Below are 22,923 nucleotides of genomic sequence, written 5' to 3'. Positions count from 1 at the left end.
AAACTGAGACAAGCAAGGAGATTCAAAATTAAGACAGAAGTTGGTCTCCATTCAGCTTTGGTGCCACTCTGTGTGACAGAGACTTTTGGGATCTGATTTGTTTGAGACAGAAAGGCCCAGATCCTCAGTGGTATTTAGGCCCCTAACTTCCATTACTACCTTTGAGGATTTGGGCCAAAATGCAAAATAAGAAGTTTTCTAGCAGAAACACACTGTCATTTCTACAACCACCTGTGAGTGATACAGTTGCTAAAGGACTTCAATCTGGAGATTAATTATTAGTAGTATTTATTATTACATTTTGAAAAAGGTTAGTTTAGAACTTTACAGTGCATTAGTACTGCTGACCATGAGGTATTGCTGATTTGCTTGCAGGAATGTACTGTATGATCTTACAATGAGCTTGCTGTTTTCTTTTTAAGGGATCCCAGAAGGTGGTGCTGGGTAACTACTCTCACTCTCCAAATGCTTTCATAAGCAGAGTCCTTCTGGATTCTGTTTTGTCAGTGCTCCTTTTCAATATAAATGTGAAATCATCACAAGACACTGAGATGCACTGTCATTAATATACAAATGATGAGCAACATTTTCATTGAATCCAGATTCTATAGTCATGTCACACTTGCCATATCTGTCTGAAATGGGGATTTGAATCAAAGCAATGTCAACTCAATAAAATGGAAATTATGAATGTTTCACAGGGGAAACATTGAGAAAGATGGGCAGCAGCAAGGATGGCTGTAGAACTTGTTTAGCTTTGTTTTTAACAAGATGGTCCATTCCAGATCTTCACATTCCTAATCTGTGCATTTATATGGGGCACATCACCATAGTACTCACAATCATTAATGGCTTTTATCTTAAGAACACTTCTCTGATATAGAGGAACATAATTACTATTTTACAGACAGGGAACTGAGGGACAGGGTAAAGTAAGCTACTTGCCCAAGGTCATACATGAAACCTGTCACTCATGTGTGAATTGAACTCAGCTCTCCCACAGCTAAATTCAGTGCCCAATCCACTGTTAGACCATCCATGCTCTCATGTCAGCTACCACTATTAAAAATACATCACACTATCATCTTTTTTTACCTCCGCATGCAAAGTCATTGCATCTGTACTGTCCTGGAGACAGTCCATGCATATTGCTGACCAAAACTTGGAACAATCAAAGAGACTGGCCCTAAAGACAGATCCCAGGGTTTACATGGAGCCCAGTGTGTGTGGGGGGATAGGATTTTTAGAGTCTAGTCAATGCTGAATAGATGCCAGTGTAGTCCAGACATGGTAAGTAAATCTTACGTCTTCAGTCTTGGTGCTCTGAGTGACGAAGGCATCAGGAAGAAGGAAAATAATTGTTTTGCTGCAAGAATCATTCTAAAGAGCATCAGAGACAAAATTATTTTCTGACACGAACATTCTTCTGGTTGGGGCTTCTACAAAAAATAGTTCTCCGCTTTTTGTGGTCTCTAACAAAAGTGCAAGCAATAAATGCTCCATGGCAAAGAGCATTTGAGTGGAGTTGAGTCCTTTCTAAATTGTCAGTCAAGGAAGTGTACATGTGAGATTAAATATGCTGGTTTGGAAAGGAAGGTGATTCATTTCACCACGAGTGACTTGATTCTACATGAGGCGTTTGGAAAGTAAGATCTTTGCTTTGTCTAGTTATACCTTTGCTTTGTCTAGATTCATCAAGCTTTACAACTGGGCCAGAGTTTTGTCTCTTTCTCTGTCACCTAGTGATAATTTCCTCTCCTCCTCTGCCCTTCCTATTGCATCCACTCTCTAACACAGCTCCCATTCATCTGTCACACATGTCCAAACCAACTCAGCATACCACCTCCAGGCTTCTTGACAAATGATTCTCTCAGATTACATTCACAGAGAGAACAGCATTATTCCTAGCAATCCCATCTAGGTTTAGCACAAACAGTGTAGCAGAAGCTGCCATTCAACAGCCCCCAGTCTATTTTAAAAATGCCAATCTGAAATGCCGTCAAAGGCATGGTGGTATTGCCCATTGAAGGAATGCAGTCTCATATTGATTACATTAAAACAGCTGAAGCCTCTTGGACCAGTACACTGTGAAAGATTTTAGTCAAGAATCTGAGTGGGGGGAAGGGACAAGTCATACACTCGACAGGCGATTTCTTTTGGAAAACTTCCTTAAGTATCGAAGCCAACTCTCTGTGCGATGGCTGCACAAGACTGCAGACTATCAGCATTATTGCCATATTGATTATTAAAGGCTTATGAATGTGGAGAATGTAAGAGGTCAGTATATCCCGTATCCAGGGTTCATCCCACTACCCGCCCACACTGAAAAATCCATTTCACCGTCCATTTGTTAAACAATGTACCCAGAGTACTGGAGCGTACAGGATTACATTACATGCTATCACACAACAAAATGCATTGCTTTGAGGGCAGCTATGGGGAGGAAGCGCTATTGTAATCTCTGTGAGGGAAATTTGCAAAGAGATTTAGCTTTAATTTGTAAAATGACTTCAATTTAGTACCACAGCTCTACATGGAATTGAAGCTAAAAATGATATACAATGGATCACCTCCATGATATGTTGTCCGTACATTGGCATTTCTTATTAAGTATTTATATTACAGTACTGCCAAGAGACCCCAGATAGGACACGGGCACTGTTGTGATAGGCATGGTGGTATAAATACAGAGGTAGTCTCTTCCTGAAGCACTTCTGTCTAAGATGAGTAACACACAAAGGGTGGGAGAACGTGGGATGATGATATACATTTTTATATACATTTGCTATATTTAAAGCTTTACGTTGGCTTTGCAATTACATGAAAAGAATTAGACTCTCATCAGCAGCCACTCATCTGAGCCATTGAATTTTGGATGATTTCTTGTAGGAATGTGGCAGGAGGGGCGGCAATTTATATCTCCACCTGGTATCTTAGCACCAGCAATATTCAGAGCCCAGGGGCCCAGTTCTACCAATATTTGGGGCCGGGTGTCCCTCCTGACCTTACGTGCCACCCCTCCCCGCGCCTCCCCCATGTGTTCCTTGGCCCCTTCTTGCTGCCCCAGCCCCCGCGTGCCTCCCCAGAGCAGAGCAGCCCTGCCTCTGGCTCCCTGCAGCAACTGCTGCCTCAGGCTTAGTGCCCCCATCTCCCCTGCCAGGGCAGACTGACTGAGCCTGCCCGTCCACCTCAGACCCTTCCCTTTTCCGGCAGGACCCTCCACCAGCACAGGGGACTCCTCCCTGCCCGCAGTCACCGCTCCTGGCCCATGCTGGACAAAGAGGCAGCCCCATCCCTCATCCCCGGTGAGGCTACAGTCACGGGCAACAGCAGGGGAGGAGGCACATGCAGCACCCCCCAGCACCCACCACGGGGGAAGCGAGGGAGATTCCTGGACCTGAGAGGGGCCCTAGGAGCACATGCAGTGACAGTGGTGGGGGTGAGTGTGCTGCTGGGGGGGGTGAGAAAGGGGGGGGCTTCTCCCCCAGAGCTCGTTGGTTGCTGCCGGCAGAGAAAGGGCTGGGGAAGTCCTCCTCTCTGGCCCCTGTCCCAGAGCAGCCTGCCTGCACCCCAAACTCATCCCCAGCCCTGCCCCCCCCAGAGCCCACACCCCCAGCCAGAGCTTTCACCCCCCGCACCACACCCTCAACCCTAGCCCTGAGCCAACCCCCAACACCCCAGACACCTTATCCCCAGTCCCAGCCAGAGCCCTCATCCCCCTGCACTCCAACCCTCTGCCTTAGCCCTGAGCCTCTCCAACACCACAAACCCCTCATCTCCAGTCCCAAACAGAGTCCTCATCCCCCTGCACTCCAACCCTCTACCCCAGCCCTGAGCCTCTCTAACCCCCCAACCCCGCCCCAGCCCCAGACAGAGCTCTCACCCCCACACTCCTACTCTCACCCTGAGCCTCTCCCACACCCCAAACCCCTCATTCCCAGCCCCAGACAGTGCCCTCACCCCCTACACTCCTACTCTTGCCCTGAGCCCCTCCCATCCCCCAAACCCCTCACCCCACAACCCTCACCTCTGCACCCCCTCCCATCCCCAAACTCTCTCCCAGAGCCTGCACCTCAATCCCCTGCCCCAGTCTAGGATAGATGGGGAGGGCCAGAGTTATGAAGGGCTTTGAAGCTTGGGCCAAAGAGTTTGAACTTGATGCAGTTGAACAGGGGAGCAAGCAAAATGATTGGAAAAGGAGGACGATGTCAGAGTAATGGGCATTGAAGATGATCTAGGGCATTGGTGGGCAACCTGCAGCCCATCAGGGTAATCTGATTGCGATTCGCGAGACGTTTTGCTGACATTGACCATTTGCAGGCATGGCCCTCTGCAGCTCCCAGTGGTTGCGGTTCACTATTCCTGATCAATGGGAGCTGCGGGATGCAGGGGCCAGCTCATCCCTATGGCCTACCTTTTCCCACAGCTCCCACCACTGATCTAGAAGGTTCATTTTGTATGGAACAGAAGAAGAAGGAGATCAGTGTCAGGGAGGCGAAAGAAGAGAGGTGATCAAGATGTGGAGATAAAGGCATGGGCAAGAAATTTAGCTGGATGGAGAAACAGAAAAGAATAGATTTTAGGATTTTTTTGAAGGAAGAAACATCAAGATTTAGATATAGCTTTGATTAGGGTTGCCAACTTTCTACTTGCACAAAACCAAACACCTTTGCCCCGTCCCCTACCCCACCCCTCCTCGGAGGCCCTGCCACTGCCTTGCTTGTTCTCCGAAGTCCTGCCCCTGCTCACTCCATCCATCCTCCCTCCCTCCCTTGCTCACTCTCCCCACCCTCACTCACTCGTTTTCACAAGGCTGGCTCATGGGGCTAGGAGGGGGTGAGGGCTCTAGCTGCGGGTGGGGGCTCTGGGGTGGGGCCAGAAATGAGCAATTCAGGAAGCCTGCTAGCCTCTCTATGTGGCAACACCAACCATACAGTCAATGGCCCGGTCAGCCATGCTGACCGGAGCCACCAGGATCTCTTTTTGACTGGGTATTCCAGTCGAAAACTGGACACCTGGTCACCCTAGCTCTGATGTGTTGGGCATAAAAGAGGGAGGACTCAGAGGTGATGCCCAAGCTACAGACCTGACTAACAGGGACCGGGTGCTGTCAACAGTAACAGAGAATGGGAGATGTAGAGAGGATTTCAGAGAAAAGAGCAGGGATTCAGTTTTGATCATGTAAAGTTTATCAGTGGTAAGGCATCTAGGTGGAAAAGTGAGAGAGACAGCAGGCTAGATAGCATGAGACCAGCCAGAAAGTAGAGAGGTTGATCGGGAAATCATTGGGATAAATATGGTAAAGTCATGTAAGCAGATGAGAAAAAAAATGTAAAGGGAGAAGAGGAGGGGCTAAGGACAGAGGCCTGTGGGGGTCCCTAAGACAGTAACAGAGAGGAGGAGGAGAACTGCTGAAAAAATTACCAGGGAGATGAAGCTTAAAGTACAGATCTGTTCTGAAAAGTGACCATAGAGAATGGAAGCTTCTGACTCAGATTTGCTCCCTGTGTGGATTCAGTTAGAGTTGCTGACTTCAGTGACAATTTTTTTTTACTGCTTTGCACTCTTGTGACAACTGCAGAGCCAGCACTGCTGAGTTTACTTCTTGTGTATTAACATAATTGTTTACTAAATTCCACCCAGTTACACATGTGAAAGCTCAATGAAGACAAAAGGTTTGCATGGGTGTCACCATGGCCATAATTTGGCTTGGAGAATTTTTTTTTTTTTAAATGTTTATGATGCTTAAAAAAGAAAGAATGATAGCTTGACTCTCAGATCCCAGGCTGAGGGCTTGTCTACATGGGGACATTGACCAGAATAGCTATTCTGGAATAAGCTATTCTGCAATAACTATTTTGGAATAGCTTCTCATGTGAAACCTCTATTCTGAATGTCCGCATAGTTAGCTATTCAGGAATAGCTTCTTCCACAATAGCTATTCCAGTCCACTTTTCTGTGTAATCAAGTCCTTGGTCAGCAGGGCTGGCAGTCAGAAAAAGCAGCTTTTTCTGTAAATTAAGGACATTTGATACAGAAGTCCCTGATGTGGAACCCTACAATAGTCATTTTTCAAAACAGAACACAATGCAGTAAGTATTGCTGTAGACTTTGTAATTGCCTAGTACAATAACCTTTCATTCATTCACCACAGTGAAAGGCATGCATCTATGTATTCTCTTTTAGTTGCAAACATTAGAAATTTGGGGTGGAGGAGGAGGAGAGGAGAGATTTAAAAACACAAATTGCTAAATAAAGAACTTGCAAACCAAACAGCTTGTTCCTGCCATGTAAGCTGCTTTACTTTCCTATAGCCATAAAAATTCCTATCAAATAAGTGATTGAGTACATAGAATAATGAGACTAGTCAGAAATAGTTAAACCAAACTGGACTGTAACCATTAGTAAAGAGCCCACTATACGGCTGACATTTCTTTCACCAATAATGAAAAAGACCAACCAACCAACTACCCCACTAAAGGCAGAGTGACTAAGAAGTAAATTTTAACAAAAAATAATTTGTATTTGAATAGCACCTTACAGCTGAAGATTTCAAAGTGCTTTATAAACATTAATTAAGACTCACAACAAACCTGTGATGTTGATAATGATACTGAAAAAGGTGTCAAGCACTGATTTATCCAGTTTATACTTACTACAATAATTAAAACTTGTGTTTCCCTTTCAATTTAGGTAGTTGTTTAATTTATTTTACGTTAGAACTGGGTAGGGTGTCTCATGCTGGCTCCAGAACATATTAGGCCATGTTGTATTTTCAGTAAAGTTACATTTTGTTCAATTGAATTGAACCTGGGTCTCCCATGTCCAGGTGAGTGCTCCAATCCCTATACAAAATTGAAATGAACACCATTTCAGTACATGCTATCAAACAAAAATAGAGATGGTACAAACAGTGAGCAAAGCTGCTTAATCTAGTAAAAATTAAGAGCAGAGTCTATTGTGCACAACTTTGAGTGATGAGTATCCTTAGAAAACACTTAACATATTTGATATTTATTCAATAAATAGTTTGTACCATAAGCTTTGATAAAAATATATTGACCTGGCTTTGTCTACATAAAGCTGGAGTTTGTCTCGGCATACACCAGATTCTAGGGCTATTCAGAAAGCCTTCACCGTCAGTTACTGTGGATTTCAATGACTGATTACATTGCTTTTATTTTCTAGCCTGTTCTTTTTGTTTTTATTGTTTTCTTGGTGATGAGCAGTACCATTTAGGCTCCCAATCCTCTATGTTACTTGGGTGTCTAAATCGCAGTTTTAGGCTCCAATGTGATTGACAAAACTCCCACCGAACACTGTAGGCACCTAAACTCACTCAGTGCCTAAGTTTTCAGGGTGAAAGTTCCCTAGGCACCTAAGTTTCTGCCTGTGGGCACGTGCACTGCTGACTCATTCTAGGCGTCCAGACACGTATCTCCTACCTAAGCCCCAAAACAATTCATGACCTAGAGGTGAGATTCGCATTCAGCTGCCTATCTAGTAGCCATGCTCAGAGGCTACCTACTGGATTGGATCCCATTCAAAATTTGGCCAGAGAAGGAAGTGGAGGCAGTACCCACCTTATGACTTTTAGCCCAGTGTTTAAAGCACTCTGCTGGAATGAGAGAAAGAATCTGAACAGGTGTCTCCCACCTCTCAGGAATGTGCACTAACCACTGAGCGATTTTTGCTCGCTTTCCCTCTGTTGCACAGTGGATAAATATTTAAATAGCCACTGGGCCAGAGAGAGAATGAGAATGACTCTGTAGTTCAGTTGTCAGGGCACCCACCTAGAAGGTGGGAGATCCAGGGTCCAGTCCTCTTGCTCCAGTCATGCTTTCATTTTTTATCCACAGTGGAACAGCTTCAACAGGAGACATTGAGGGAGCCCCAGATCCAAATATCCCAGGGCTGAGTGCTTAGAGAACGCTCCTTAGAGGTGGAAGAATCCTGTTCATTCTTTCCTTCTAACATGGGGGGGAATTGAACCTAGGTCTCCCATGTCCAGGTGAGTGCTCCAATCCCTGAGCAAAAAGTTATAAGGTGGATACTACCACCTCCTTTGTCCCCACCCCCATTTTGTGTGGAGCAGGGCAGGTGCCTAACTCATTCACTCCGAAAATGCCTTCTGTGCTTAAGCCATCTGATTCCAGGAGACAGGGTCCTGTTCCTGGATCACAAAGCAGAGATAGGTACTTAAGCCTGGATTGCAGAGAGATGCCTATTTCTGTGAGGGGTGTGTGGTTTAGGTGGACACTGGATATCTGTCATCAGTATCTCCCATTGGTTAGTTTAGGTGGCTCCCTGCCCAGCCTTTCTGGATTGAATTCTAAGGGTATGTCTACACTACGAAATTAGGTCGAATTTATAGAAGTCGGTTTTTTTGAAATCGGTTTTATATATTCGAGTGTGTGTGTCCCCACAGAAAATGCTCTAAGTGCATTAAGTGCATTAACTCGGCGGAGCGCTTCCACAGTACCGAGGCAAGCGTCGACTTCCGGAGCGTTGCACTGTGGGTAGCTATCCCACAGTTCCCGCAGTCTCCGCTGCCCATTGGAATTCTGGGTTGAGATCCCAATGCCTGATGGGGCTAAAACATTGTCGCGGGTGGTTCTGGGTACATATCGTCAGGACCCCGTTCCCACCCTCCCTCCCCCCGTGAAAGCAAGGGCAGACAATCATTTCGCGCCTTTTTTGTCTGCTGCCAGCCAAAGATGTAAAGGATAGATGGAGTGGGTCAGAACAAGAAATAGACCAGATTTGTTTTGTACTCATTTTCCTCCTCTCCTGTCTAGATCACACTGCAGTCAGTCACAGAGAAGGCGCAGCGAGGTTAATCTAGCCATGTATCAATCAGAGGCCAGGCTAACCTCCTTGTTCCAATAACAACGATAACTTTGGTGCACCATTTCTTATTGGAACCCTCCGTGCAGTCCTGCCTGAAATACTCCTTGATGTACAGGCACACCCTTTGTTGATTTTAGCTCCCTGAAGCCAACCCTGTAAGCCGTGTCGTCAGTCGCCCCTCCCTCCGTCAGAGCAACGGCAGACAATCGTTCCGCGCCTTTTTTCTGTGCGGACGCCATACCAAGGCAAGCATGGAGGCCGCTGAACTCATTTTGGCAATTAGGAGCACATCAACCACCACACGCATTATCCAGCAGTATATGCAGCACCAGAACATGGCAACGCGATACCGGGCGAGGAGGCGACGTCAGCGCGGTCCCGTGAGTGATCAGGACATGGACACAGATTTCTCTGAAAGCATGGGCCCTGCCAATGCATGCATCATGGTGCTAATGGGGCAGGTTCATGCTGTGGAACGCCGATTCTGGGCTCGGGAAACAAGCACAGACTGGTGGGACCGCATAGTGTTGCAGGTCTGGGACGATTCCCAGTGGCTGCGAAACTTTCGCACGCGTAAGGGCACTTTCATGGAACTTTGTGACTTGCTTTCCCCTGCCCTGAAGCGCATGAATACCAGGATGAGAGCAGCCCTCACAGTTGAGAAGCGAGTGGCGATAGCCCTGTGGAAGCTTGCAACGCCAGACAGCTACCGGTCAGTTGGGAATCAATTTGGAGTGGGCAAATCTACTGTGGGGGCTGCTGTGATGCAAGTAGCTCACGCAATCAAAGATCTGCTGATATCAAGGGTAGTGACCCTGGGAAATGTGCAGGTCATAGTGGATGGCTTTGCTGCAATGGGATTCCCTAACTGTGGTGGGGCTATAGACGGAACCCATATCCCTATCTTGGCACCAGAGCACCAAGCCGGCGAGTACATAAACCGCAAGGGGTACTTTTCGATAGTGCTGCAAGCTCTGGTGGATCACAAGGGACGTTTCACCAACATCAACGTGGGATGGCCGGGAAAGGTGCATGATGCTCGCATCTTCAGGAACTCTGGTCTGTTTCAAAAGCTGCAGGAAGGGACTTTCTTCCCAGACCAGAAAATAACTGTTGGGGATGTTGAAATGCCTATATGTATCCTTGGGGACCCAGCCTACCCCTTAATGCCATGGCTCATGAAGCCGTACACAGGCAGCCTGGACAGTGGTCAGGAGCTGTTCAACTACAGGCTGAGCAAGTGCAGAATGGTGGTAGAATGTGCATTTGGACGTTTAAAGGCGCGCTGGCGCAGTTTACTGACTCGCTTAGACCTCAGCGAAACCAATATTCCCACTGTTATTACTGCTTGCTGTGTGCTCCACAATATCTGTGAGAGTAAGGGGGAGACGTTATGGCGGGGTGGGAGATTGAGGCAAATCGCCTGGCTGCTGGTTACGCGCAGCCAGACACCAGGGCGGTTAGAAGAGCTCAGGAGGGCGCGGTACGCATCAGAGAAGCTTTGAAAACCAGTTTCATGACTGGCCAGGCTACGGTGTGAAAGTTCTGTTTGTTTCTCCTTGATGAAACCCCCCGCCCCTTGGTTCACTCTACTTCCCTGTAAGCTAACCACCCTCCCCTCCTCCCTTTAATCACCGCTTGCAGAGGCAATAAAGTCATTGCTGCTTCACAGTCATGCATTCGTTATTCATTCATCACACAAATAGGGAGATGACTACCAAGGTATCCCAGGAGGGGTGGTGGAGGAGGGAAGGAAAATGCCACACAGCACTTTAAGCACAGCACTTTAAAAGTTTACAACTTTAAAATTTATTGAATGACAGCCTTCTTTTTTTTGGGCAATCCTCTGTTGTGGAGTGGCTGGTTGGCCGGAGGCCCCCCCACCGCGTTCTTGGGCGTCTGGGTGTGGAGGCTATGGAACTTGGGGAGGAGGGCGGTTGGTTACAGAGGGGCAGCAGTGGCAGTCTGTGCTCCAGCTGCCTTTGCTGCAGCTCAACCATACACTGGAGCATTCTGGTTTGGTCCTGCAGCAGCCTCAGCATTCAATCCTGCCTCCTCTCATCACGCTGCCGCCACATTTGAGCTTCAGCCCTCTCTTCAGCCCGCCACCTCTCCTCCCGGTCATTTTGTGCTTTCCTGCACTCTGACATTATTTGCCTCCACGCATTTGTCTGTGCTCTGTCAGTGTGGGAGGACAGCATGAGCTCGGAGAACATTTCATCGCGAGTGCGTTTTTTTTTTCTTTCTAAGCTTCACTAGCCTCTGGGAAGGAGAAGATCCTGTGATCATTGAAACACATGCAGCTGGTGGAGAAAAAAAAAGGGACAGCGGTATTTAAAAAGACACATTTTATAAAACAGTCGCTACACTCTTTCAGGGTAAACCTTGCTGTTAACATTACATACATAGCACATGTGCTTTCGTTTCAAGGTCGCATTTTGCCTCCTCCCACCGCGTGACTACCCCCTCAACCTTCCCCCCTCCCTGTGGCTAACAGCAGGGAACATTTCTGTTCAGCCACAGGCAAACAGCCCAGCAGGAATGGGCTATACTGAGTGTCCCTGAAGAAAAGCACCCTATTTCAACCAGGTGACCATGAATTATATCTCACTCTCCTGAGAATAACACAGAGAGAGAAAGAACGGATTTTGGTTGAATGCCAGCAAACATACACTGCAATGCTTTGTTCTACAGTGATTCCCGAGTATGTGTTACTGGCCTGGAGTGATAAAGTGTCCTACCATGAAGGACGCAATAAGGCTGCCCTCCCCAGAAACCTTTTGCAAAGGCTTTAGGACTACATCTAGGAGAACCGCAAATGCCAGGGCAAAGTAATCCTTTCACATGCTTGCTTTTAAACCATGTATAGCATTTTAAAAGGTACACTCACCAGAGGTCCCTTCTCCGCCTGCTGGGTCCAGGAGGCAGCCTTGGGTGGGTTCGGGGGGTACTGGCTCCAGGTCTAGGGTGAGAAACAGTTCCTGGCTGTCGGGAAAACCGGTTTCTCCGCTTGCTTGCTGTGAGCTATCTACAACCTCCTCCTCCTCATCATCCCCAAAACCTGCTTCCGTATTGCCTCCATCTCCATTGAAGGAGTCAAACAACACGGCTGGGGTAGTGGTGGCTGAACCCCCTAAAATGGCATGCAGCTCATCATAGAAGCGGCATGTTTGGGGCTCTGACCCAGAGCGGCTGTTCGCCTCTCTGGTTTTCTGGTAGGCTTGCCTCAGCTCCTTCAGTTTCACGCGGCACTGCTTCGGGTCCCTGTTATGGCCTCTGTCCTTCATGCCCTGGGAGATTTTGACAAAGGTTTTGGCATTTCGAAAACTGGAACGGAGTTCTGATAGCACGGATTCCTCTCCCCAAACAGCGATCAGATCCCGTACCTCCCGTTCGGTCCATGCTGGAGCTCTTTTGCGATTCTGGGACTCCATCATGGTCACCTGTGCTGATGAGCTCTGCATGGTCACCTGCAGCTTGCCACGCTGGCCAAACAGGAAATGAGATTCAAAAGTTCGCGGTTCTTTTCCTGTCTACCTGGCCAGTGCATCTGAGTTGAGAGTGCTGTCCAGAGCGGTCAGAATGGAGCACTCTGGGATAGCTCCCGGAGTGCAATACCATCGAATTGTGTCCACAGTACCCCAAATTCGAGCTGGGAATGTCGATTTAAGCGCTAATCCACTTGTCAGGGGTGGAGTAAGGAAATCGATTTTAAGAGCCCTTTAAGTCGAAATAAAGGGCTTCACTGTGTGGACGGGTGCAGGTTTAAATCGATTTAACGTTGCTAAATTTGACCTAAAGTCCTAGTGTAGACCAGGGCTAAGGTGCCACTCTATCCCCCTTCATTGTATAGGGAATTTATGTGCCTAACTCAGGCTTTGTGGATTGCCGTGTTGTTCCTGTGATTTTCTAGGTGCCATGACACTCAGCTTTGCAACACTCAAGCCCCTTTGTGGATCTGGCCCTCAATGCCTTTCCCCGAGCCAGAAACATAGGAAAATAATTGGGTTTTTGGTTCCCCTACAAGGGGACAGACCTGGCCCAATAAGAATCCCAAACCAATGGTCTACTTCTGCAGGTGTAATCCAACAAAACTGCCACAGAAGTCAATTGTAGTTTTGCTCATTTAAGGTTTGTAGAATTTGGAACAATAGTGGTAGATTAATTAAAATCATGTCCAAGGGAAACAGAATAAAGGCCTGGCTAGCCAGGTTTGGATCTTTTACTGCAATGAAATGCATATGTCCATGCAGTCAAATAAAAGCCACTGAGTGAGGGGCAAATGACCACAGGAATTTTTCCCATTAAGCATTATAAAATGGATTGGATCCTCTGATCTCAGCTCCCTTTCATGGAAGCAGTGACCCACAACTGAGATATCTCAGGCCCCTCCTACCCTGCCACATTCAGTACTGAGTTATATAGTACTTTACAGCTGAGTTTTGGTAAACCTAAATACAGCTGGAGGGAGACAAGTATCTTTATCCTCCTTATGCAGAAGGAGAAATTTGGTGACATGACTTGAAGGTCATAAAGTGAGTCAGCAGCAGAGGCAGGGTTGGAAGTCCACAACCATGCTCAGTCCACATAAGTGGACAGTTACCTCATTTCTAGAAATCCAACATTAGGGAGCTGCCTGTGGCAGACCTGCTGCACAGATGGATCTGTTAATTCCTGAATATTTCAGGAACAAAGTATTCACAAGATAAAAATAAACTCCTCACCCAGACCACCACACACCCATATCTATGCATGAGTTAAGTAATTTTAAATATTACCTCATACACTTACTAGCAGTATACAAAATCATGGTTATGAGTATTTTAAGTTCACTTAATAATGTGTTTTTTCTATTTGAAACAATTTATAAAATGTGTGCATATTTGCTGCTATTTTGTTACTAATCCAGCAAAGAGGTTAATACAGAAATAGGGTCAAATGAAGTCAAAGGACTTAAATAAAAACATTTTGACCTTAATTTTTAAAATCTTCATTGTATTTATGAAACTTATGCACAGTTCAACTGCTGAAGTATGACCCCCAATATGGCACAATTGCCCCCAAAGTAATAAATTCATGATCTACATAAAATTTTTGGCTCATTCTTAAGGATTGCATTGCACTGCAGTAGTAACAGGGGTTCTGTAGTATTAGAGATACTCTCAGGATCTCAGCTAGACAGCCTGTCCATTCTCCCAGTCTCTGCCAAACTGCGTGATAAAAGGTATAGGAAAGCCACTAGAAGTCAGTGACATCCAATTTCTCCCTTACAAGAATTCACATGTACATACTATAAGTTGTTCCTGAGTATGTAACTATCACTACTGCAGGCACATTCAAATGAAAACAAGAGAAAGATGAAGGAGTAGGACTATTACTTAATGAGGAAGAAGAGCAAAGAATGGATGACACAGAAGGCTGAAGAATTATAATGCCCCTTTTGCTTCAGTCTTCGCTAGAAAGGTTAATTGTGACCAGATGTTTAACAATTAACTGGGGGAAGGAACACAAGCCAGAACAGGGCAAGAAAGAACAGTTTAAAAGGTATTTAGATACGTTAGATGTATTCAAGTTGGCAGGTCCTGATGAAATCCACCCTAGAGTACTTAAAGAACTAGATGAAGAATGTCTCTGAACCATTAGAGATTATGTTTGAGAACTCTCTGAGAACAGTTGAAGTCACAGAGGACTGGAGAAGGTCAAACATAGTACCTATCTTTAAAGGAGCAGGGCAGGGAGAACCTGGGAGAATTACATACTAGTCTGCCTAATTTTGATACCTGGTAAGATGCTGGAATGGTAATAAGTAATAGCCAAAATGGATCTGTCAAGAACAAATCAGGTCAAACTAATCTAATTTCCTTATTGGACAGGCTAACTAACCAAGTGGATAGTGAAAAGCAATAGATAGAAAGTTTTCACTAATATTCAACCTAACTGTAAGGATATTTAAGCACTGGAACACATTACCTCAGAAGGTTATGGAATCACCATCACTGGATTTTAAGAACAGGTTAGACAAATAGCTGTAAGGCATGATCTAGGTATAGATATAGATAACATATAGTATAGATGGAAGTATAGATAATAATACTTCAGCTTGGGGGTTGGGGTGGAAACGGTCCTTCCAGGCCTGTATTTCTGTTTCTAGAAAAGTTTGTCTGCATGCAGTAAAAAGCCAGCAACATTTCAGTATCAAAGAAATAAGCCCATTTTTATGGCTGACTTAGAACAACATTTCCTTAGCTCTCGTCCCCTAACGCCCCTACTCTACTTGTGCTACATTGATGACATCTTCATCATCTGGACCCATGGAAAAGAAGCCCTTGAGGAATTCCATCATGATTTCAATCCCACCATCAACCTCAGCCTAGACCAATCCACACAAGCAGTCCATTTCCTGGACACTACTGTGCTAATAAGCGATGGTCACATAAACACCACCCTATACCGGAAACCTACTGACCATTATACTTACCCACATGCCTCCAGCTTCCATCCAGGACACACCACACAATCCATTGTCTACAGCCAAGCTCTAAGATACAACCACATTTGCTCCAATCCCTCAGACAGAGGCAAACACCTACAAGATTTCTATCAAGCATTCTTAAAACTACAATACCACCTGCTGAAGTGAAAAAACAGATTGACAGAGCCAGAAGAGTACCCAGAAGTCACCTACTACAGGACAAGCCCAACAAAGAAAATAACAGAACGCCATTAGCTGTCACCTTCAGCCCCCAACTAAGACCTCTCCAGGGCATCAAAGATTTACAACCTATCCTGAAAAATGATCCCTCACTCTCACAGATCTTGGGAGACAGACCAGTCCTTGCTTAGGGACAGCCCCCCAACCTGAAGCAAATACTCTCCAGCAACCACACAACAAAAACACTAACCCAGGAAACTATCCTTGCAACAAAGCCCGATGCCAACTCTGTCCTCATATTTATTCAAGTGACACCATCATAGGACCTAATCACATTATCCACACCATCAGGGGCTTGTTCACCTGCACATCTACCAATGTGAGATATGCCATCATGTGCCAGCAATGCCCCTCTGCCATGTACATTGGCCAAACAGGACAGTCTCTACGCAAAAGACTAAATGGACACAAATCTGACATTAGGAATCATAACATTCAAAAACCGGTAGGAGAACACTTCAACCACTCTGGCCATGCAGTAAAAGATTTAAGGGTGGCAATTTTGCAACAGAAAAGCTTCAAAAACAGACTCCAGCAAGAAACTGCTGAGCTTGAATCAATATGGAAACTAGATACCATTAACTTGGGTTTGAATAGAGACTGGGAGTGGCTGGGTCATTGCACATATTGAATCTATTTTCCTATGTTAAGTATCCTCACACCTTCTTATCAACTGTCTAAATGGGCCATCTTGATCATCACTACAAAAGTTTTTTTCTCCTGCTGATAGTAGTTCATCTTAATTAGCCTCTTACAGTTTGTATGGCAACTTCCATCTTCTCTGTATGTATATCTATCTATCTTCTTACTTCTTATGTTCTATTCTATGCATCTGATGAAGTGTGCTGTAGCCCACGAAAGCTTATGCTCTACAAAATTTGTTAGTCTCTAAGGTGCCACAAGTACTCCTGTTCTATAAGCCCAAATGTTTGTTGAGCTATAGCCCAATGCAGTCCATAGGTTTCTACAGCTATATCTGTTGCAGTTATCTCCATAGCTGTTTCACTACTGGTATCAAGTGTGGCAAATTGCCGGCACTACTTTGATGGGTCTCGCGCTCTCTCTTCTTGGAGAGGGTTCAGGGCACCGTTTCTCACCCCTGAACTGCGGTATTAACTGCCCCACTAGTGTCCTAGAGGAGAGGAGTGGACAGGGAGGTACCCGGGCCTGCCCTCTACTCCGGGTCCCAGCCCAGGGACCCTAGAGTTCAAGCAGTTTACCGCTATCCAACGGTTCCTTCCCCTGGACTACTTCCCTTTCCTGCTCTTCAGCTCGTGGGTCTTCCTGCCCTCCCTCTGCACAAACCAGGTGTTTCTTACCCTAGGGTCTTGGTCTTCTTAGCCCACTGCAGCACTTCTCCAAACTCTCCTCTGCTTCCCTCCAAACTGATCTCTGCTCCAACATCAATCCACTCTGCTTCAACTCCTTCCCTTCTCTGATTGAAGCAGGGTATTTTTTAATCATGTGATTGGCTTCAGGTTCTCTAATTAATCTATAGCAAACTTTCTTCTCTCTACATGGAATAAGGCTCCCTTCTAACACTCTCCTGCTGCCCTCTAGCTATGGTGTATCACATATCCTCTCCCCCTACCCCCCTGCTCAACACCATGGGGTTGGGCTACTTGGGACGAGAGGCAGTGCTGTTGTGATAGGCCACCAGCATCGCCGTGTTGGCTTCTGGCCCTATTCTGTACCTGGAAATGGAAGGGCTGCAGTCCACCTAGTCACTCTTGCATTCTTCTCCTTGTTTCTGTGCATCCACTGGAGTGGGGTATGGTCTGTCATGAGGGTAAACCGCCAACCCAGTAGGTAGTAGCGGAGAGTCTCCATAGCCCATTTTACTGCCAGACATTCCTTTTCAACGACGGCATACTTTTGTTCCCTGGGGAGGAGTTTCCGGCTGAGGTACAAGATCAGGTGTTCCTCCTCCCCTACCATCTGCGAAAGGACGGCTCCTAGCCCTACCTCCAAGGCATCTGTTTTAGCATGAATTCCTTCTCGAAGTCTGGGGCTATGAGTACTGGATGGCAGCAAAGGGCTGTCCTTAAATCTGCAAATGCTCTTTCTGCTGCATCTCGGGGCCCCGAGCCTTTATCAAATCCATCAGTGGCCCTGCTCTTGTGGCGAAATGAGGGATGAATCTGATAGTATCTTAGTATCCCTAGAAATACTCTGACCTACTTTTTGCGGACTGGTCGAGGCCAACTTTGTATTGCCTCCACTTTGTTCCATTGGGGTTTCACCAAATCTCTCCCTAATACATACCCGAGTTACCAGGCCTCAGCTAGTCCTATTATGCATTTGAGAGGGCTGGCAGTGAGGCCGGCCTTCAGCAGGGCGTCTAGCACTGCTTCTACTTTTCCAAGGTGTGTTTCCCAGTCAGGGCTATGGATGACTATGTTGTCTAGATAGGCGGCGGCATACTTGGCATGGGGTCGCAGCAATTTGTCCATAAGTCGTTGGAATGTTGCAGGGGCCCCATGGAGTCAGAAAGGTAGGACAGTGTATTGGAACAGGCCATCGGGTATAGAGAAGGCAGTCTTTTCCTTGGCATTCTTGGCCAGGGGAATTTGCCAATATCCTTTGGTCAGGTATTGGGCCTTGCCTAACTGATCAACTAGCTCATCAATGTGTGGTATCGGATAGGCATAGAATTGGGATACTTCATTCAACTTCCGGAAGTCGTTGCAAAACCTCAGGGTGCTGTCAGGCTTGGGGACTAGGACAATAGGACTGGACCACTGGCTGTAGGATTCTTCAATAACCCCGAGTTCCAGCATCTTCTTCACTTCTGTCCTAATTTCTTCTCTTTTAGCTTCCGGTATTTGGTACAGTCTTATTGTCACCCTTACTCTGGGCCTGGTGACAATATGACGTTGGACCAGTGTCGTATGGCCCGGCTGTGTACAGAACACGTCCTGGTTCCATTGAATCATATCAATGACTTCTGTTCATTGTTTTGGAGTTGACTCAGAAGATATCTTTACCTGCCCCTGTGGGTCGTCTGTCTCGGGTGGAGCTCTACAAATGACCAGGCTCGTCTATCGGTCATGCCAGGGCTTCAGTAAGTGGATGTGGTAGATTTGCTCTAGCCTTCAGCGTTCTGGTTGTCTGACCTTATACTCCACCTCCCCAGTGGCTTCCACTATCTCATATGTCCTTGTCAGCTGGCTAGGAGTTTGCTTTCTGCTGTCGGTACTAGCACCATTATCCATTCCCCCGGCTGAAATCTCCGTACTTTCACCCGATGGTTGAAATATGTCTGCTGGGCCTCCTGTGCTTTTTCCAAATGTTTTCATACTATAGGGGTTACTTGAGTTATTCGCTCTCTCATTTGTGTCACGTGCTCAATTACATTATTTCCTGGGTTGGGTTGTTCTTCCCAATCTTCCTTGGCAATATCTAATATCCCGCATGGGTGGTGTCTGTATGTTATACCAATAAAATAAAAAACCAGCAGGATCTTAAAGGGGAAAAGGCAAAATGCCACATTTATTGTGAATACAGAAAGAATCATAGTAAACAGTTAGTTATAGCTATAACATTCCATTCAATTTCATATTTATTCACATTCATTCATATACACACACACACAGGTTCTGCAAGGTTGTTATCGTAGTTACCAGCCTTAGAGTTGCTCATACCAAGCCACTGGCCAGGTGGCCTGGACATGAGGAGGGCGCAGGGCCTTGTCAGATGCTCATCTGATGCTCCTGAAAGTTGGTTTGCAGAATCAGACCCCAAAGTTCTCACTTTCTAGAGTCCATTTTTATAGGAATTTCTTCCTATGCCAATCTATGGGAATTGCTTCATCATGCTGTTGCTGAATCAATCAGCAGATGACACATTCCTGACAGCTCTGTGCTGCCAGCTGTTATCTTGTTCTTTGGTTCTCCCATCCTTGAGGCTGTTGGGTGGATTCCCATCTGCCCTCCGGGGGTCCTCTGGTTATTTCCACTTGACGCCTTCTTCAGCTGATGGACACTGGATTCTTAGGCTAGCACCTCCCTGATCATTCAGTTATCATAGAATATCAGAGTTGGAAGGGACCTCAGAAGGTCATCTAGTCCAACCCCCTGCTCAAAGCAGGACCAATTCCCGGCCCAGATCCCTAAATGGCCCCCTCAAGGATTGAACTCACAACCCTGGGTTTAGCAGGCCAATGCTCAAACCCCTGAACTATCTCTCCTCCCAACACACCAAGCATCCATCCACATACATCCTCTATCTCTATTTTAATCACAAGTGTTAACAAAGCAAGAAGAATACAACAAAAGCGCGAGGAGTCTCTGGGTGCTGTTTCTGTTGTTAAAGAGTATTGCTTTGAGTCTCTCTCTGTGTGAGTAGTTGTTGTTACAAAGAATTGCTTTGAGAACAGACTTGGTCTTAGAATGTACTAACACAATTAGCAGCTTGCAAGTTTCACACAGAGGGTTTTTGGTACTGTTTCTCTCCAAGAGACCTCTTAATTAGTAATACCCTGGAATTTAAACTATGGGGAATCAAACTCATTTGTGATTTTAATACAGAACTTCTTTAATATCATCCAACACGTATAGTAGTTCAAAGGGAGAGAAACCAGTGGACACCTGGGGGATTTCCTGTATAGCAAACATTAGATACGGTAGAAGCGTAGCCCAGTCTTTTCTGTCCTGTGTTACCACCCTACGGATCATACTTTTAAGGGTACGGTTAAGCCACTCGACCAGTTCATCTGTTTATGGATGGTAGACTGAGGTCCATATGGCCTGGATGCGGAGTAGGGCACAAAAGTCTTTCATTAATTTTGACATGAATGGGGTTCCTTGGTCTGTCAGGATCTCCTTAGGGATGCTCACTCTGGCAAAAACCTGGAGTAGTTCTTTTGCTATTGCCTTGGATGTGTGGGTTTCTTAAAGGAATTGCTTCTGGATACTGCATGGCGTAGTCAAGGATGACTAGTACGTTTCGGTGGCCCCATGCTGATCTTTCCAGTGGGCCCACTATGTCCATTGCTATCCTCGTGAAAGGGACTTCAATAATAGGCAAAGGTATTAATGGGGCCCGCCAGTGAGGTTGGGGGCTATGCAACTGGCATTCAGGGAAGGAGGCACAATAATGCTAGACCTCTGCACGTATTCCTGGCCAATAAAACCTTCTTAGGACTCTATCCAGTGTCTTGTCTACTCCTAGATGTCCCCCAAATAGATGACTGTGAGCTAATTCTAGTACTGCCCTTGTGTGTTTCCATGGGACTAAGAGTTGCTCTACTTCTTCCCCTCGTATTTGTGCTATCCTGTACAACAGATTGCGATTGAGCAGATAATATGGCCTTGGGCCTTTGGTCTTTCCTTCCACGGGTACGCCATTTACTTCCACTACCTCCTCCCTCACATTTGCATATAGTGGGTCATTGGCTTGGTCCTGCCCGGAATTCTCACGTGCGGTACGAATCTGACCTAATTCCAGGGGGCCTGTTTCTACTCCGCCCCCTGGGTTACCCCTACTTGGGCTAGGAACCACCTCCAAATCCTCACTGGCCTGAATTATCTCCTGGCCTCCTGAATGGGTTCACCTACCAACAAGGGAGGTTTTCTGGTTCTCTGCTAGAATCCTGGTCCTTAATCTTTTATCTGCCCTTCTTTCCCACCTACACTTTTGGGGTTTTCCAGGGGATGAGAATAACTCTGGGGAAAGTTCAGCAAACATTGGGGTGAAGCTATGTGCAGGTGCCTCCAGCTCAGCCCGGGGGTTGTTACCCTCCCCTGGCTCTACTGCAGGAGTAAGCTCTCAAACCCGGGGAAGTCCCTACCAATTAAGACAGGGTAGGGGAGCCTGAGGACCACCCCTGCAGTCACCCTGGTAGTATTCCCCTGGATCTCAATCCATACTGGGATTGTGGGGTGCTACGGTGGCTTGTATTAGGGCCTTGACCACGTCATCCATCTTAGGGACAGGAGGGTTTTGGCTAACCCTGGTTTAAGTCCCCAGCGCATAGATCCCACTGCTAACAACACATGTGGCAAATTGCTAGCACTACTTTGATGGGTCTCGTGCTTTCTCTTCTTGGGGAGGGTTCAGGGCACTGTTTCTCACCCCTGAACTGGGGTATTAACTGCCCCACTAGTGTCCTAGAGGACAGGAGTGGAGAGGGAGGGACCTGGGCACACCCTCTACTCCAGGTCCCAGTCCAGGGACCCTAGGGATAGTGGTAAACCGCTTGAACTAGTGGTTCCTTCCCCTGGACTACTTCCCTCTCCTGCCCTTCAGCTCGTGGGGCTTCCTGCCCTCCCTCTGCACAAACCAGGTGTCCCTTACCTAGGGTCTTGGCCTTCTTAGCCCACTGCAGTACTTCTCCAAACTCTCCTCTGCTTCCCTCCAAACTGCTCTTTGCTCCAACACCAATCCATTCTGCTTCAACTCCTTCCCTTCTCTGATTTTATCAGGTGACTGGCTTCAGATGCTCTAATTGGCTTCAGGTGCTTTAATTAATCTATAGCAAACTTTCTTCTCCCTACAGAGAATAAGGCTCTCTTCTAACACTCTCCTGCTGCCCTCTGGTTATGCTGTATCACACAAGATATCAAAAATGTACAACTGTTTAAGATATACTTTATCATAGATTCATAGACTTTAAGGCAAGAAGGGACCATCATGATCTTCTAGTCTGACTTTCTGCTCACTGAAGGCCACAGAACCTCACCCACCCACTCCTTTAATAGGCTCATAACCTCTTACAAGACCTAGGGGTTACTGTGGACGAGAAGCTGGATATGAGTCAACAGTGTGCCCTCGTTGCCAAGAAGGCTAATGGCATTTTAGGCTGTATAAGTAGGGGCACTGCCAGTAGATTGAGGGATGTGATTGTTCCCCTCTATTAGACATTGGTGAGGCCTCATCTGGAGTACTGTGTCCAGTTTTTGGCCACACATTACAAGAAGGATGTGGAAAAATTGGAAAGCGTCCAGCGGAGGGCAACAAAAATGATTAGGGGACTGGAACACATGACTTATGAGGAGAGGCTGAGGGAACTGGGATTGTTTAGTCTGCAGAAGAGAAGAATGAGGGGGGATTTGATAGCTGCTTTCAGCTACCTGAAGGGAGGTTCCAAAGAGGATGGATCTAGACTGTTCTCAGTGGTAGCAGATGACAGAACAAGGAGTAATGGTCTCAAGTTGCAGTGGGGGAGGTTTAGGTTGGATATTAGGAAAAACTTTTTCACTAGGAGGGTGGTGAAGCACTGGAATGCATTACCTAGGGAGGTGATGGAATCTCCTTCATTGGAGGTTTTTAAGGTCAGGCTTGACAAAGCCCTGGCTGGGATGATTTAGTTGGGGATTGGCCCTGCTTTGAGCAGGGGGTTGGACTATATGACCTCCTGA

At 46.4% G+C, this 22,923-nt stretch overlaps 1 protein-coding gene across 1 annotated transcript; it reads right to left on the bottom strand.

Moving 5' to 3' along the window:
- Window positions 1-10,583: 10,583 nt before the first annotated feature.
- LOC144930153 (myb/SANT-like DNA-binding domain-containing protein 7) lies at window positions 10,584-12,414 on the bottom strand. Its single transcript, XM_078851294.1, has 2 exons — window positions 11,741-12,414; window positions 10,584-11,153 (listed from the first exon to the last, which is right to left on the bottom strand). The coding sequence occupies exons 1-2, from the start codon at window positions 12,312-12,314 to the stop codon at window positions 11,068-11,070; spliced, it is 660 nt and encodes a 219-aa protein (XP_078707420.1). The 5' UTR covers window positions 12,315-12,414; the 3' UTR covers window positions 10,584-11,067.
- Window positions 12,415-22,923: the final 10,509 nt, after the last annotated feature.

Source organism: Lepidochelys kempii, chromosome 2, assembly GCF_965140285.1.
Source record: "Lepidochelys kempii isolate rLepKem1 chromosome 2, rLepKem1.hap1, whole genome shotgun sequence".
NCBI lineage: Eukaryota > Metazoa > Chordata > Testudines > Cheloniidae > Lepidochelys > Lepidochelys kempii.
The sequence above is the reverse complement of the archived record's forward strand: the minus strand, read 5'-3'. Positions and strand labels throughout refer to the sequence as shown.